Raw genomic sequence first — 18,751 nt, forward strand, 5'->3', positions numbered from 1 at the left:
GTGTGTTTTGATTATCGTTCTTTATTTGGGCAAACATCTTGAAGCAGCGGCTTGTCACATTTCTGACTCATTAAATTTCCTTGGTGCGGTCACTATCTGATTATCTGATGTTCTTGCGGCACGCAAGGCGTGAAATGTGGCCGTTTTGTAAGCTGTAATATCTTGTAGCAAATCTTTATTATCGATAGTAACTCGCTTATTATTGTAGACCATCACGAAACATCCCGCTTCGACCATTCTCGCGCTATCGGTGTAGTCCGCCATTTATCGGCGCGTATATGGTGCGCATATATTCAAGTGTGCGCCCATTCACTTATTGACACGTTGGTGATAGAGAGGGCGTAAGATTACGTGCCAGTTGGGGTAGTTGTGTTTAGGTGCTACGCGCGAAACGTACTATGACAGGAAATGGTGCTATTCTCTTCGTTATTCTTTAACGAGCGGTACGAACTCTTGCCGATGTTCCGGGGTTGAAGCACTTATTTTTAAAGGCTAATGGTTCAACGCTGGCGGATGAGCAAATTTCTGTATCCTTCAAGAAAGCCGTACATCTCGAAGTGCCGGTAACACGTACGCACAGTTGCAGCAACGGTCCGCGAACTTGGCTACACAGATTCATTCCATTACTTAATGTGCCAGTCACTATTTTTGCAGCCAACTACTGCACATATCTTAGATCCACATGATTATATTCGGCATGACTGGAACACAGTGCATTAGCAAAAGCTCATTTGCATTTCCTGCAGCTGGGGCACGATCGGAGATATTTTGTTCGATACGCGCTCTGTTCGGTTGCTGCAACGTCACAAAGTCGCAGTATGCAAAATTTGTGACAGCGGGGCGGAGAGAGCAGCCAATCAGGAAGCGGTGACCTCCCCGGAAGTTTACTTCCGTCGTTTGTCGTCTGCTTGCAGACAGTATGCTACAAAATGAAATGTTCCTCGTCTTCCAAATGAATGAAATCTTTATCTAAAAAAAAATGTATTTTTTCTTCTCAAGCCCAAACACGTTTTCAAATAGCGGTACGTGTGACTACTGCAATTTATAACTATTAGTTTCTTTGCGTCGTCCCTAGGTGGTGTCGTGGACAGCGAGAAAAAAAAAAGAAAAAAATAAGATGGGAAGAGTGGCGCACTTTTCAAGAGGCTGCGACAACATTCCAGTGGCTCGCTGGCACCAATGATGGGTTCGGTTTCTCTGTACAACCAACGAATTATTTGTTTCGAGAAACAAAAACGACGCCGGAATTCACTTTCTGCCATTTCTTCAAACGCGTTTCGCCCCGCCACCCGCTCTTCTCCTTTCTCTAGAAACGCCAGCGCAACAACCTAAGTTCCCAACGGAAGCGCCATTTTCTCGAATTAAACTATGGATTGGATCCAAACGTGCCATGCCACAGCCGCCGGTTGGATCCAATCCAATCCACCAGACGCGCCATGCGAAGCCGTATGATCGCTCCAAACTTCCCAGCTCCCGTCGGGTTCGGCGCCTAGCATACGAAATGTTCGGTGGGAGCATGATTGACAGGAGCGTGTCGTCATTTTGACGTCACCAAAAACGTGGCTGCGCCCGCGGCTGGTGACGTCCGCGGAGTAGGCCAATCGCGCGCGCCAGTAACCGAACGAACGCGCCGAACAACCATCTCCGATCGCAATCCTGATCGCCCAGAAGGAAGGTGGAAGCGGTAATGCTTTCGTATTCGCGCGCTATCGCTGCGGCAACGCGTGGGGCGCCGCCCAAAGCACCGTCCCGTTTGTTCAGAGCAAACTGCTCCACGAAAAGGGCCAACAGACACTCATGTTTCGAGGTAAAGCTTCTTTATCTCAGAAGCTCTTCTCTTAATGGATACTTTACTTATAATTAATTAACTTATATATAGATACTGCAATAAGGATGGATGGATGGTTTTTCTCGGCCCTCACGACTAGATCTGCGGTGAGGTTTCTAGTATTGATAAGAAAATAGTAGACACACACCGAACCTACATTTTTTACTTATGCTACAATATTGTTTGAACTTTTGAAAATTGCAAGGAAGGAAGGAAGGAAAAAAGCGGAGAAGGAAGGCAGGGAGGTTAACCAGTTTAGCCTAACCGGTTTGCTACCCTACACATGGGAGCGGGATGGGGGGATGAAAGATGGGGAGAAGAGATAGAGGGCACATAACACGGCACACACATCGTTGGTTACAGTCTGTCACTCTTGTGCGGTCCGTGACATCACTGTCACAGCCGCTTGTCCAAGCCCGTATCCTTCATAAACCGAAGTAGTCCCTTCGTCGCCTTCAGCTGCGATGTCTTCAGTCGGCGATATGTGAAAATGGTTGCAACTGACAATGGTCTATTGTCAAGGTGCGCTAGAACGGACGCCATGGACTGTCTCTGAACATTATATTCAGGACAGTCGCACAGAATGTGTTCCAGCGTCTCCTCGCAAAGACAGGCATTGCAGAGAGCGTTGTCGGCCATTCCAATGCGAAACGAGTAAGATTTCGTGAAGGCCACCCCTAGCCATAAGCGATAAAGCAGGGTGGCCTCACTTCGGCGGAGTCCAGTTGGCATACACAGATGCATCAAGGAGGGCAGGTCGTGTTGATGATTGCTGCGGTTGGTCTGGCTGCTTGGTGTGCACCATAGAGAGAGCGTGATCTCCCGTGCAAGCACTTGAAGTCTGCTGGCTGCGTCGGACCGTGAAAGTGGTATGGCCTCTTCCTGTGTGTCTTCAAGAGCTGTCCGAGCGGCTTTATCGGCGTCTTCATTTCCGATGACGCCGCAGTGACTTGGCAGCCACTGAAACGTCACGTGATGTCCTTTCTCATGTGATGTATGGAGTAGGCATCTAATATCGAATACGAGCTGTTCGAATGGCCCGCGACGCAGAGCTGATAGTACAGATTGTAGGGCTGCCTTTGAGTCGCTGAAAATTGACCATTGTCGAGGTGGGTCCCGATTGGCAAAACAAAGTGCAGCTCGAAGAACAGCTAGTTCCGCAGATGTAGATGTCGTTGGGTGGTCAGTCCTAAAGCTGATGGTAATGCCTCTTTCTGGGACGACTACAGCACCGGACGATATCGAACACTGGATGTTTGTGGAACCGTCAGTATAAATATGTGCACTGTCTGCGTACCTCTCGTGCAGAAGAAGCAGAGACAGTTGTTTCAGCACAGGCGACGACAGCTCAGACTTTTTCCCGATTCCTGGTACGCTGAGAGGGACTGTGGGGCTGACAAGGCACCAAGGGGGTATCGATGGTTTAGATGCAGCGGTGAAGCCCGAGGGAAGTTTGTCGTTGTACTTGACGATAGTTTTTGAGAATGATGCTTGGTGCCTGTCTGAAAGTAGTGTTGCAAGGGGGTGATAGGGGGCCCGTGCCAAATGTCTCATATGCGTTCTCAGGCTTTCCACCGTGATGTGAGTCTGCAATGGATGGTCCCGAGCAATCGCAATAGTTGCCTCAGTTGACGTGCATCTCGGCAAACCAAGACAAACTCTGAGTGCTTGAGCTTGCGCTGCTTGCAGAACACGAATATTTGTCTTGCAGGTGTTGTTCAGTACAGGTAGACTGTATCTTAAAAAACCGAGAAAGAAAGCTCTGTAGAGTCTCAGCACTGCGTCTACTGACATCCCCCACGTCTTTCCTGTCAGGTATTTAAACAACTGGGAGGTTGCTGTTAGGCGTCGTTTCATGTAAGCCACGTGCGGGCTCCAACAGAGGTCTCGGTCGATAATTACGCCAAGAAATCTGTAGGTTCTGACATAGGAAATGGTCCGCCCATTGATTGAGATGACATAAGGCGTCATTGGTTTGCGAGTAAACGCCACTAGGGCGCATTTTTCTGGCGATATGCTGAGACCCTGTTCACACAAGTAGCTCGCTGTCAAAGTAGCCGCTCTCTGAAGCCGTGCACGTATCTGAGGACGTGTGACTGCCGAAGTCCAGAGACAGATGTCGTCTGCGTATACTGAAATTTTGGTGGTAGTTGGCAAGTGTTCAGCAAGCCCAATAAGAGCGAGGTTGAATAGCGTCGGGCTGAGAGCACCGCCTTGAGGAACGCCCTTGCTGGTATAGCGTCGCGTAGTTGGGCCATCGTCAGTTAATACATAGAATGATCTTGCAGATAGGTAACTTGCAATCCATAAAAATACTCGACCACCTAGGCCAACCGTCACAAGCGCGTCGAAAATAGCCTCATGTAATACGTTATCGTATGCCCCTTTCACATCTAAGAATAAAGCTGCAGATAAACATTTACGGCACCTTTCGTGCTGGACATATGAAACGAGATCAACTACATTGTCGATGGAAGAGCGGTCACGTCGGAAACCAGCCATGGAACTCGGATAAATCTTGTAGTGTTCAAGGTACCATTCCAGGCGGCCAAGGATCATCTGTTCCATTATCTTTCCTACACAGCTGGCCAACGCTATCGGGCGGTAAGAGGTGAGCTCTAGCGGGGATTTGCCCTGCTTCAAGATTGGCACCAGGCGGCTCACTTTCCATTCGTCAGGAACATTTCCCTCCTGCCATGAGGTGTTGTGGAGACTCAATAGTGCTATCCGTGCGGATTCTCCGAGATAGCACAAGGCTCGGTATGATATACCATCTGGACCCGGAGATGATGAGCGCCTGCAGAGAGCTAGTGCCGCCTCGAGCTCCTCCATTGCAAAAGGAAGGTCCATGCGGCAGTCTCGGGAATGGGGGACATCATCTCGGGCTGGAGGATCTGGACGTGTCGCTTGGTCTGCCATTCGCGCACAAAAGTCTTCTGCGACATCGATGTCTTGCCGCCTTTGGAAAAGCGCGAGCGCCTTGAATGGAAAACGCTGTTCCGGAAGGCAACGCAGACCTTGCACCGTTTTCCAAATGTGAGACAGCGGCTTGCGGGGGTCGAGTGTCTGGCAAAACGTTGCCCAACGTTCCGACGCTAATCTATCCATTCGACGCTGAAACTTCTTTTGTATCCTCCTGGCTGCCCTAAGGTCATGGATTGATCTTGTACGCCGATATCGACGTTCCGCCCGGCGACGAAGTGCGCGAAGTCGCTCTAATTCCATGTCGAAGTCGTTTCGCGTGTGAGAGATCGTCAGTATGCGAGTGGCGTTCCGCATCGTATTTTTAATTGTTTGTTCTAACCCAGAGGGTAGGCCCTTGCTGCAGGCATCTTCCATATCAGGTTTGAAGTTGGCCCATTGAATCGTCCGAATGGTATTCCGTGGGCCAGATCTAGACGACAAGCCTTTGATGTTCAGATAGGTGGGAATGTGATCACTCCCTTGTGTCTCAATATCTGGAAACCACTTCACATATCTGGCGAGAGAGTTGGAGACAAAAGCAAGGTCGAGGCAGCTGCCGTATGTCACGCCTCGAAGAAAGGTGGGGCTACCATCGTTCAAGAGAGTAAGGCCATAGTTGTAGGCGATGCTTGATAATCTTCGTCCTCTTGCATTTGTCTTTGTACTTCCCCATGCTGGATCGTGTGCATTGAAATCTCCTATGATGACCCATGGGGCGGGGCAAACACTCAAGATATCCGCTAATCTTTTAGTGTCGAAATTGTTGGAAGGCGATATATACACGCCTATGAGAGTAAACAAGAGTTTGTTCTTTTTAACTGTGACGCATATATACTGATTGCCGTCGTGGGGCGCAATCGGTTGCAAAACATAGGTGAGTTCCCGACGAACAAAAATGATGATTTTGCTGCATGCACTATTTGTTGATGACATGAAACATTCGTACCCTGACAGTCTGATTGGTTTCGACAAGTTGGGCTCACAAATGACGATGAGTGGAAAAACATTGGTGTACACATACTGACGGAAATCTGAAATTCGTGATTTTAGCCCTCTGGCGTTCCACTGCATGACGGACGCTGCCTTGACTTCTTTTCGGAAGGATGGGGTATGGGTAGCCATCTTTCTAGTTGAGGGATTCAAGCACTGGGCTTAAGGCGTCCAGCACTTTAAGTGCGCTTCGAGCAGACGGTGTCCCCATCTCAACTAAAATCGTTCGGATGGTCTCCATGAGGGACCGTAGCACCGAGATGACCTGATCTGTTTTAGGTGAATCATCAATGGCCGGAGAAGGCTCCGGTGGTGCCGTGACCTTCTGAGGTTCCTTAGCAAGGGAGCGGCTCTGTAGCGTAGGCCATTCCTCTAAAAAAAGAGTCTTATCTGATGCCCTCGTGGAAGTGGTGGGCCCTTTCGCGTCGCGACTAGGTGGTACCGTAGTGGAGCGGGTACTATCGCTTCGCTCATGCGCCTTCTTTGAAGACGTACGACGGTGCCGACGCCGACGCCGACGCCGGACTACTTCGGCTGCCTCCCTGTGGGCCGAATTGTCTCTGGCCATTTGCTTCAGAACCGCGCGCTCCCTCTTGATGCGGGGACAGTCTTTCGACGAGGCTGCGTGAGGGCCGCTACAGTTGGCGCACTTCAGAACTGTGGCACCGCAGATCACTTCTGCATGAGGTTCAGCGCAACGGGGACACAGAAGCGAGTTGGGACACACGCCCTTTACGTGTCCTAGCCTGAAGCACTGATGGCATTGAAGCGGCTTCTGGATGAATGGTCGAACTGGATGTCGAAAATGTCCGACTTTAACGTGGGAGGGTATGCAATCCCCCTTGAAGATTACTTTTACGCAGCGCGTATTCCCAAGACGGCGCACTTGCGTAATGATCGTGCCCTCGTTTGCCGGCTTGATGAGGCTAGGTAAATCTTCATTGGGAGTGGCAATGTCAATGTCGTAAATTACTCCGGCTATCGATGTGTCGTCGATCGGGATGAAGGGGCGCATTTTGATTCCGCCAAGCTCCGTGATTTCTTGAAGTGTTCCAAGCGCACTCGCGCTGTACATGTCTATGGCGAGTATATTCTTGCGTGGGTTTATTCTGATGTCTTTAATTTGATCCGGCACCGCACGTTCCAGAAAAATGAATAGGGCTTGCCTGTTAAGCAACCGTAGGTTGCTTGACGGTTCTTCCGGCATAAAGATGATGACGTGTGGCCAGCGCGCAGGCCTTGACTACATAGTCGTAGTGCTCGCAGGAGGTGACGGCGCTGTGTTGGCGATCTTTCTCTTCGCCCTCTTACTCCGGACGGGTACGAAGCCATCGTCGGATGAGTCGTCTTCCGACATAGAGTACAGCTCGGTGTCCTCGGTGTCGCTGGGGGAGCCAACTCGCTTCCTTGCGGTTGAAAGCCGTGATGACTTCTGGCCAGGCGGGCCTGTGGCATGCTCCGCGTCCATGGTCGCAAGACGGGGAGGTGAGGCACCCCGGAAGGCAAAGAGTTCACCAAAAATGCAGAGAGCACAGAAACAAGCGTTCCGTCAAGAAGACACTTCGTCGTCTTCTTGACGACGATTGCAAGAAAGAAAAGAACTGAAGCATCTTGTTTACATCATGCAACTTGGTAAAACATATCGCGCTTTTGTAAACTGGATCTATAATGACATCTATAGCGGGCAAAACTGATGAATTATACACCACCTTGAAATAAACCACTTACCTGTAAGTACGGATTTTGCAAAATCTTTGCAACAGATGCGGGTTCCAGAAATTCGTACACACTGTGCTTCAGTATTTTTTTAACTTAACAACTTCTGCCGATTTTTGCAACAGTAATATTGACATCATAAATAAAAATTCTGCTTCCCTCAGTAGGTAGAACTGAGTTTTCCCTCTTAAATCCAATAAATCCGTTCAGTGGTTGCCTAACAATAAATTTCGTGTAAGTTGCGTTTACTTAAAATCGGGCCAAAGATTACGCCGTATTTACTACAAGGGTTACTGCTTTCCGCGATTAAAGTCATTGTTACTCAGGTCGACACAAATATTGGTCCTTTTCGTACTCACAAGGTCATCCGCCAGGAGGAAGATGATATGCGGAGGCTTGGAGGCTGAGTCCGCAGGTTCGCCACGAGATGTCGCGAAGAAGCAGAAGGCCAGGCTTCTCAGAAGATTGAAAAAAGAAAAAGAAATGCACAACAAGCACAATCACACGCCCACTCTACTACTTCAATTGCTTAGTGATATTCTAAAAAGCAGTGGCAAAGAAAGCTTAGAAAAAGAAAGATCGCCGTTGAAATTGGCAAATCTTTTGATTTGTTTTCTTTCACATATTGTAACCTGTCGTTTAACACTTCAGTAAAATAAAACAGAGCCAATTCACTGTACTCAGTCAAGTCTGGGCAAGCCGCATGCTCGCGCTGGAGCCCGGTGCACGGTGTGCCACCCGCTGGCTAAGCCACTGCTCCACGGCGAACCCCGTCGTGGCTCAGTCGCTGTGGCGTCGATCTACTCAGCATGAGGTCGGAGGTTCGATTCCCTGCCGAGGCGGCTGCATTCGGACGAGGGCGGGAATGCAAAAAGCGCTCGTGTGCCGTGATTTTGGGCGAACGTTGAAGAGCCCCGGGTGGTCGGCAATATTACGAAGCTGTCGACTACACGCGGCGTTCGTGCCTTCTGAGCCACTCTGCCATTCCGGGACGTTAGGGCGAACAATTTTTCTTTTTGTTACAACACGACGGGCTTTCTTACCTGAGCGAAACGCTTCTCAACATCGCTCGACGAGTGTAACAACTCGAAGGCCAGGTGTTGGCTTTGTCGGAGCGATCGCAGGGACGCACGCCTCGTAAAATCGCGCGGTGGCCGCCGAGTCTGTGCCCTGTGTAATATTGCTGCCAGGAGCGCGAGGTTAAACTTCGGTTTTCATTCAACAGGTTGTTTCGCTTGTGCGATGCGATGCTGCGAATTACAGTACAGCTGGTACGATCCAAACGGGGTCGGTGGTCGCGTTTTGCGAAAAACCTTTTCATCATCTATTATTTTTTGCCCTTCGCCATCGGCTCGCACAAAGTTGCGCTGCCATTATGGCCAAACGAGCGGGATGGTGAAAAATAATAGAATTTAAATAATTGTTAAAAACATTACGGAAACGCAAATTTAGCGCGCTGTTTCTGTCTATGAGCGAGTCGCCGGCCACTCAATGGATCCTGCAATTGTGTGTTTGCAATAGGGTGCTTTTTATGAACGAACTCTAAAAGAAAGCCTGCATCCTTTGATTGGTCATGTTGTCTTTTTCGACACATACCCAGCGGCATATTTTTTCTCCTAGGCAAGGCAGCAGCCAGTAAGTACACTCCCGAGCTAGCAGACAATTTAGGTCATTCGACCGACTGGCGTAGACGGTGACATAGATAGATAGATAGATAGATAGATAGATAGATAGATAGATAGATAGATAGATAGATAGATAGATAGATAGATAGATAGATAGATAGATAGATAGATAGATAGATAGATAGATAGATAGATAGATAGATAGATAATGGATAGAATAATAGTTGGATAGATAGATAGACACACAGAGAGACAGGCAGATAGATAGAAAGCTTGAAAAGACAGAAAGGAACAGAAAAAAGAGAAAGAAAGACAGAAAGATAGAAAGTTAATGATGTAAACTAAGAAAGCGGTGCGCATAATATATTCTAGTAAATCAAGGAAACCGTTAAATATAATGAGCTATTTCAGAAAGAGCTTCGTGTACTTTAGAAGTACCTATGAGCCGACATTGTGGCGTCAGATTGTACGTCGGAAGTTGTTCGCTTGTTACGCAGAACCCAGGTTCGCTTACTGGCACTTCTTTTCGGCCAACAAACAGGGGTCGCATGAGCCCATTTGCTGGTACTGGCATTCGGCGCCCATATAAAGTTCGTATGCGTATCCATAAATATACCCACAGAGGTGATGACAGCGATTATGATGATGATGATGATGATGCAGAAGCGGTGGTGACGGTGTGGCTTAGGGACAAGCTACAGAGCCTGGCGTCAACCAATCGTTTTAGCGAGAAGCAAGGCACATGTCTGGGCTTGTTCATTAGGCATGATTCAAAGAACAGCACGAATATGGGCCTTGTGGGAAAGAATGAAGTGGTGTTTTCGTTCGAAAAAATTCTTTGTTTTGCCCAAGTTCTACCTTCGGCTGTTAATTTAATGCCATTGGCCATCACCCAAGGGGTCATGTACAATATCGCCTAGGCGCAGCATTCCTTGCAGCAGCGTGGCGTCCTTACAGAGCCTGGCGTCAACCAATCATTTTAGCGAGAAGCAAGGCACATGTCTGGGCTTGTTCATTAGGCATGATTCAAAGAACAGCACGAATAGGGGCCTTGTGGGAAAGAATGAAGGGGTGTTTTCGTTCGAAAAAATTCTTTGTTTTGCCCAAGTTCTACCTTCGGCTGTTAGTTTAATGCCATTGGCCATCACCCAAGGGGTTATGTACAATATCGCCTAGGCGCAGCATTCCTTGCAGCAGCGTCAGCGGAGTCGTTAAGAGGTAGAATTTGCGAAAGGCAATCTGCGGGTCCTGAATTGGAACCAACACAACGAACTGTGACTTTTTATAGACGAAGGTAATTTTGTCCCTCAGGGATGTCTTCATTGGCAGGTGTTTGATGTGTTGCGACACCACGTACCACGACACCACGACACACAGGCTTTGGACCCTCCCGCGTCTAACCATGCGGAGCTTAGCCGTGTCCAAGGAAAAGCGGATCCTGGAGGTGGAGTCGATGCCGGGACTTTGGAATTTTACGGCCCCTCGGAGGAAGCAACGCGCCACTTTGGCCTCGGCTTCTCGTACACCGTACCCCCGGGCTGACCTACTCGGGGGAAATCGGTAGTTGCCTCTTCCTGTCTCCCTCTCCCTCCAATCTTCGTCTTTCGCTGTCTCTTTCCAGCTTTCCAGCTTTCCTGTGTTCATTTCATTTTATTTCCCATTTTCCAGGCAGCAAGGGTTACCCTAGGGTAGTTTATCCAACCTTGGGTATATTATATTAGCTTGTAGTAGGATGTACAGCTGGCGTCTGCGTTTTCTTCGGGTCTCGTAGCGTCCCCTTGTTGGGTTCGATGGTGGGTCGATGGCACAGCTGCCAAAATTAAGCAATTATTTATGAATTTATCATCCTTCTTCCGTCTGCCTGATCGCCCTCTTACTAAAAGAGGAGGTACCGAAGAAATGCTGCACTTTTTGGTCAATGCAAAGAAACCTTTCTCCGATTTCACGTCGTTCACAGTAAAAACCCTGAATAGACCACCAGAACGATTTCTCCTTTCAATGTTGCCTGAATGTACTAGGCGCCGGCATAAGTTAGTGAAAAATGACCTCCTCCTTGAGCTTCGCGACAAGCACCCGCATGGAAAACTTTCCAGTCTTGTAACAGTCGGTGACATACAAATTACAGTGACCCCACACCGATCGATGAAGACATCCGAATGAGCAATTTCTTGTGTAGACCTCTTGAACTTGACCGAGGGAGACGTCCTAGGGGGCTGGAAAGAACAAAACATAACACAAGTACAACGAATCAAGATCAAACGAGACAACATTGAAATTCCCACGAAGCATCTAATCCTTACATTTGGCTTCGGTACTCTCACAAAGACGATCGCAACATGATATAAGAAAATCCGAGTAAGACCGCATATTAAAAACCCACGAAGACGTTTGAATTACCAAAGATTCGGCCATGGTTCGCAAAGCTGCCAAGGCCGACAGACAGGCGCAATATGTACCGACCAGTACAGTTCTGCCAGTACAGTTCTGACAACTGTACTGGCACCCGGCACTGTCTAGACTGCGATGGTGACCATGCAGCATATTCTCGATCCTGTCCTACATGGAAAAAAGAAAAAGACATCATCACATTAAAAGTAAAGGAAAGCATACCTTTCCAAGAAGCATGGAGGCGTGTTTCTTTTCTTCACACCGCAGAGTATGCTGCTGCGGTGCGGAAGGGTTCAACGCCGCAGCAGCATACCCTGCGGTATACGCCCGGCCCACAAAGAGTGTGGTCGCGGCCGCGCCAACAGCTACCCCCCCCCCCCCCCCCCACCCTCCCTACCCGCGATTCCTGAAGGAGGGCTCATCGCCCTCTGGGTTCGTGGCCTATAGGGTTTCGTCTCTTCAGGCGATGCCTACCCCGAAAACACCCCGCTCGTGTGAACGGAAGTAAAGCGGTTCCCTGGAGTCGATGGACACAACCCCGAGCCAGACGGCGCATTCAGCGTCCCGGGAGTGGCGTGGTACTCCCGACCGCTCCAAGAAAGGAAAGAAACCCGATCACGGGGCCTGGAAAGGTTCCGTAAGCCAACTTCACTCGTCTTGACATACGGCATAAAAACACAAACAATATGGATATACAAATAATGCACTGGAACGTGAGAGCTCTTATTCACAGCCTGGATGCCAATAAAGAACTTTTAAACAAATACAATCCTAAGGAGCTGTTTGTTCAGCAGACACATCTTAAATGTACACAAACAAACTCTCCGGGAATACGCTATTTTGCGGAAAGACGGAGCCAATCCTGTTGCGTCGTTCGGAGGTGTAGCAATAGCTGTAGACAAGACTGTAGCTTGTCAACGTGTGCCTCTTCAGACGGGGCTTGAGGTAGGGTCTCTTCGGGATTCTTTTCAACATATCAGTCACTATATGTTCCATATATAACCTTCTAAAACACTCTAAAACCACCTATAACAATCTAAAACCATAAATACCCATCTCGGTAAAGGAGATTTTTACAGCCTCGTTGATCGGCTTCAGAAAGCCTACATACTTGTGGGCGATTTTAAAACTCACAGCAGGTTGTTAGGAGACTCGCGATGCGATGCGAGAGGTTAACTGATAGAAAACTTCCTTGTATATTCTGGTGCGCGCCTCTTCAATAAGAACGAACCAACATATTACAATCTTCATCATGATTCATATTTATCAGTGGGTCTGTCGACTGACCATGCTTCTATATTCCCTCACTTAGAATGGCGTGTAATAAAAAAATCCATTCGTAAGTGACCACTTCCCAATAATATTGCATTTATTAACGCAACATGACTCCCTTCAGCATGTCCCTTGCTGGAAACTAGCCTCAGTGAACTGGTAATGTTTAAAGGAATCCATCTACCTATCACAAGATTTTATAAGTACCTTTAGTGTAGGCCATGCCGCACCATACTTTGCCGCTTTTATCATTGACGCAGCTGAGACGTTCATCCCTCAGAGAAATGGTACTTCACACAAAAAACTGGTCCCCAGGTGCAATGATGATTGCAGACAGGCACGAAGGGCGCACAACAAAGCCTGGGGTAAACTGCGCGAATGCGCTACTGCTGAACATGTTGCCGAATTTACACATGTTAAATCTCAGGGAAGAAGGACGCCCTGGAAGGGCAAGCTGGAAGAAGTTTCTTTCAGGTATATATTCACACAATCAGGCGACGAAAGTGCGGAGCGGTATAAGAAGGCTCAAGGGTCAGGAAATACATCTGTTGCCCATAGTGAACGACAAGGGAAACAACCTGGAAGACCAAGCTGACGCTCTTGACGAGCACTTCAAACGCATATCCGGTTCCAATAATTATTCCAACGCGTTCCAAAGACACAAAGAAGTAGCAAAGATGAAATCAATCAACGGCAAATGCAGATAGAAAGAATTCTATAAGCTTCCCTTCAACATCGCCGAGCTGAGAGCTTCTTTGACCTAATGTCGGAGCGCTGCACCGGGTCCTGACAGAATCATGTACGACATGATTAAACACCTCCACAGTGACACTCAACTGGCACTACTGGTACTTTTCAATGCTATATGGGTTGCGGGGTACCTACCATCAGATTGCAAAGAAGCGATTGTCATTCCAATTTTGAGACACGGTAAAAACTCCACATTAGTCATTAGCTACAGCCCAAATGTCCGGACAAATTTCAACTCCAATCTCTTTGAAAAAAATTATTAACCGCCGTCTTTTACACTTGCTTGCGTCAAATTAATTTTTTATTCATATCAGTGCGGCTCTACAGGGGCGGTCTACAACCGACCACCTCGTGCGCATTCGAAGCAAACATTCGTGATGCGTTCGAACAGAAGCAGTTTTTCTTATGCGTATTTCTCGATATAAAAAATTCATACAATACAACGTGACGTTACGGCATCCTGCGACACCTGTCGGTAATGGGCACCCGCGGCGATATGCTAATCATTGAAAGCTGCTTACAGAACCGTACATTCCGGGTGAAAATAGGTAATGCACTGTCGCGCGGATTCATGCAAGAAACTGGCGTTCCTCAGGGAGGCGTGTTGTGTTTCACCCTGTTTATTGTTAAGATGAACTTACTTCGAGCATCAATACCTCCAGCTATTTTTTATTCGGTCTACGTGGACAATGAACAGATTGGTTTTAAATCTTGTAACCTTACAGTGTGCGAGCGACAAGTGCCACTTGACGTCACCAAAGTGTCAACTTCGCCAGGACAAAATGGCTTTATACACAATCCAAACAAAATTTATTGTGTTCTTTTTTTCATGAGACAGACAACTCGTGTCAGGGCCAACTATCGAACTGCATAGACAAATACCCGTTAGCAAAGAACACAAATTTTAGGCATTATACTTGATTCAAAAGTAACCTTCATTGCCCCGTATTAAATACGTCAAGGAAAAATGCCTAAAAACAATGAACCTTCTGAAGATTCTATCCCAGACAACATGGGGTAGCGGCAGAAAGCGCGTCATGAACCTGTAGGAGATCGTCATACGTACACCTTCGGACTATGCCGCTTCAGTATATCAGTCTGCTATACCAAGTTCATTGAAGATGCTGGACCCTGTTTACCATTTAGGTGTCCGTCTAGCGACGGGTGCCTTCCGGACAAATCCAATGCCGAGCCTGTACGTTGAGTCTAATGAGTGGCTTCTGCACCTGCAGAGGACATATTCAAGTTTTGCATATTTTCTAAAAGTAGAATAAAATTGTGAACCTCCTTCATATCCTGCGATAAATGACACATCTTCTATCGTGCTTTTTCACAACCAACCCCTAGCAAAAAAGCCGTTATCTCTTCGTGTGAGAGAACTCGGCGAAAAAATGGGAGTACAAATCCTCCATTTCCATCTAATGGCTCCAGCAAAGCGGCCACGGCCATGGCAGGGGACTCTGATAAAGTGCGACGCGTAGCCTGTTGCAGTCAATAAGAACGCTCCGGAGCTACATATAAAAACGCACTTTTTAGAACTACAATAAAAATAAAGATCATCGCCCAAGCATTCCGTACAAATGGTTAACCAGCTTCGCTGGTTAACCATCTTGGTTAAATAATAAATATTAACCATTGGTCATAAATAATATAAAAATAATTACATAAAAATAATAATACCAAATAATATAAAAATAATAATAACCATTGGTCATAAATAATAAAGTCACGACGATGGGATATCCCCTTGTGTCGACTCAGAATAGGGCACTCATATGGAATCCATTCTTACCTTCTGACGGGCCTTGAGCCTCTCGTTTGTGGTAGATGTGGAGAGAGGATAACCATCCTTCACGCGCTACTAGTGTTCAGAAGCAGATGGTGAAAGGAAAAAGTACTTTGCACTTGCTTGCGGAAAACTTATCCCACTTCACCCGGTAATGTTCCTTGGTAAAGAAACATTGTTTGACATAAAATCAGTTTTAAGTTTTAAATGAAGTCTCCAGGCTACATATTATCAGCCCAATAAATTTGTGGCACGGTCTCCCTCGAGAGGCCGCTGTTGCGTTGGTAGAGTTTAGTATAGCACATGCCTCCAGGCTCTCACATACCAAAGGCGCTGCTGCCATTGACTCATATCAGTCTATCAGCCCTTCGTAGCACATTTTCTATATTCATACTACGATGTCATTCCCACATCACTAAATAGTTAGTGTCATTGTTTTAGTGCCTTTGTCTTGCACATATACAGCGATAGTTATTGTGGCTCTTTTACAGCCATGCCACGCCTCGTTTTTTACCCGCACCTCGTAATTCACTATTTATGTACCACTAACAAGCCAATCATCGCCTTGGCGCTCTTTGGCCAGATCTCGCCTTTGCACCAACAAACTACACTAATCATCATCATCATTAAAAGGCAATTTTTGCGAGCGGGCACCCTCTTTTCTTTTCTTATCGATTATGTATGTTTTTAGCCTCTTTCGCGAGCCAATCCCGGAGATAATCATCACCAGCATCACTCTATTTTTACTTGCACAGCAGGACGAAGGCCTCTCCCAGCAATCTCCATTACCCTTACCTTGCGCTTACTGATTCCAGTGTGCGCGCCCAAATTTCCCAATTTCATCACCCTAACCAATTTTCTCTACTATCGCGGAGACAGTGCAGTTTAAGAATGTCCGCGGATCCCGTAGATATGGTACCGGTGCTTCCGGTAGTATGGGTAACGATGGTACCACAATGGCGATATAGGTGATACCAGTGTTATAGGGGTCGGCGATATCGGCGCTTCTGACAATACCGTAAGGTCACTGGTATGGGTGCTACCACCATGTGATACCGGTAGTATCAGTGGTACTGGTACCGGTTGTAGTACTACCAGGCATTTACATCCGTCCTCCTGGTAGTTGCGGCGGTTTTAAAGTGCATGACGAATTGCGAAATTCGTGGCTTGGCGGCGAAGGGCACGAAATTGTCGAGCGGGTGAAGAGGTGAAGAGAACATTCAAGAGGCATGTGATCCAGGGGTGTTTGTGCTGTTCCGAAGGAACGTATGCGATAGTGAGAGCATCCAGGGAAAAGTCAACTGCTCAAGGTGGCTCTTTGTCGGATTTCATGGGTGATCGAGAAAGTGCATCCGGGTCAGAATGCTTGCGCCCGCATCAGTAAACGCGAATGTCGAATTCTTGCATACGAAGAGCCCAACTACTGAGACGACCAGAGGGATCTTTTAGGGACCAGTAGAGTGCGTGATGGGTTCCTACAACGTCGAAAGGCCTGCCGTAGAAAGAGGGCGAAAATTTCCTAAAGCTGCGAGGCACTCTTTTTCGGTGACCAAATGATTCGCTTCCGCTTGGTGAGGGCGCGGCTTGCATACGCTACAGCACACTCAGGGAAGCAGGGCGTGCGTTGTGCGAGAACTGCACCAAGGCTGACACCACTGTCGTCTGTATGCATTTCCAATTCACTTGGCGCAGCAGGGTCATAATAGGGTAGCACGGGTGGCGATATAAGTAGGGGGCGCCGTGTCGCAAAGGCGTCGTCTCGGGCCGGTGTCCATGCAGCGAGGAAGGTATCTGGGGCCGGCGAGGAGCTTCGTAAGCGCTGCTATGATTGAGGCGAAATTTCGGAGGAAGCGATGAAAATAGGAAGACAAGTCGACAAAGCTTCTCAGTTATTTCATGTTAGGAGGCTTGAAAAATTCGGGAACAGCACGCAGTTTGTCCGAGTCTGGGAGAACTCTACATTTGGAGACCACGCGGCTAAGGATAGGGAGCCGGTGAGCCCTCAAGTGACATTTCTTCCGGCTGAGTTGAAGGGACGCGTTTTTAAGGCAGCGGCGATTTGTGCGTAAGTGAGCGAGATGTGTGTAGAAATCGAGGAAGGGGGGGGGGGGGGGGGGGACACGACGATGTCACCGAGATAGCAGTGGCATGTCTAATGCCGTCCGTCATCCGCTGAAACGTTGCGGGCGCATTGAAAAGTCCTAGCGGTATCACTGTAAATTCATACAGGCCACCCGATGAAACGAACGACGATCTCAGACGATCACACTTCGCCATAGGGACCTGACAATATCCCTATCGCAAGCCGAGGGAAGAACAAAAGGATCGGAAACTTCTACGCAACTGAGGGCGTCGTCTATTTGAGGAACAGGATAAACCTATTTGCGAGTAAGCTTTTTCAGACCCCGGTAGTTCTCAGAGAATCACTACAGCCATCTTTATTTTTAACCACTACAACAAGAAAGGAGCAGGGGCTGCCAGAAGGCGTGATGACTGCGCGCTGAAGCATGTCGTTAACTTTCTCCTTAATTAAACGACGCTGCGCAGGAGACACACAGTACCGGCGCTGTCGCAAAGGAGCACGAATTCCAATGTCAATCCTGTGAACAACTACGCTAGTTCGGCCTACTGACGCTTACGGGAAGTGAAATGAATTGCGGAACTCATGTAGAAGGGCGAGAAGCTGCGTCCGTTCAGCCGGAGCCAGGTCGCTGTTGATGGAACGGTGAAAAGAATGCGAGAGCATGGCGCCGGACGCAAGATGAGGTGTCGGAGCGTTCATCTGATGTTATGTCTCAGGCGCGGAGGGATCGAGGGGCACGATAACAAGACCGTCTACAGGTTGAGCGTCGCCAAGTGTTTCATTACGGTGAAAAGTCTGAGGGGCTGAGTTGGGGCCGCAAATAAGTAACCCAGGAGTATCCTGCTGAAGCGCAAGTAGGGAAGGTGGCAGTGACGTATTGTAGCAGCGACGAAACATGTCAGATGGCGTGAGCAGAACGATAGCATCGGAGAGGGTGGCACAGGAAACGGGAACAGTGCAGGCACTGTGAGGCGGCAGGTCCGTATCGGCGGTAACGACACGTTTTCATCCCCAGGAGCGGACACATGAGCGCAAGGCATCTAAAAAAATATGGTGAGCTCTATCAGAGCAAGAGCGCCGTGGATAATGGCGTGCTTGGGAAAGTCAGCTCAAGAAACTTCACGCTATAGATTACGTCCTACGCTGCAACGTGTTCAATATGTTGCGCGCTCTCAGTACGGAGGGAAAACACTAAAGGTGGCGTCGTCACTTTACGGATGGAGCGGCCAAACTTCTGGCTCATTAGAGAAATAGTGTCTACCAGGGCAGGCGTTCGTACCAATTCCACACACACTTCAATAACACTGGAAGTCGACAAGCGAGGACTTGGATAGGTGCACGAAGGCGCA

General features: G+C 48.1%; 1 protein-coding gene across 1 annotated transcript in view; it reads right to left on the reverse strand.

Moving 5' to 3' along the window:
- The window catches only part of LOC126534697 (arylsulfatase B-like), an 89,272-nt gene extending 77,737 nt beyond the window's left edge, over window positions 1-11,535 (reverse strand). Inside the window, exons 1-3 of the mRNA XM_072289500.1 lie at window positions 11,521-11,535; window positions 11,260-11,336; window positions 7,858-7,951 (exon numbers count right to left, since the gene is read on the reverse strand). Coding sequence (XP_072145601.1) covers window positions 7,858-7,951; window positions 11,260-11,336; window positions 11,521-11,535 — 186 coding nt within the window. The remainder of the gene's footprint in view (window positions 1-7,857; window positions 7,952-11,259; window positions 11,337-11,520) is intronic.
- Window positions 11,536-18,751: the final 7,216 nt, after the last annotated feature.

Source organism: Dermacentor andersoni, chromosome 7, assembly GCF_023375885.2.
Source record: "Dermacentor andersoni chromosome 7, qqDerAnde1_hic_scaffold, whole genome shotgun sequence".
NCBI lineage: Eukaryota > Metazoa > Arthropoda > Arachnida > Ixodida > Ixodidae > Dermacentor > Dermacentor andersoni.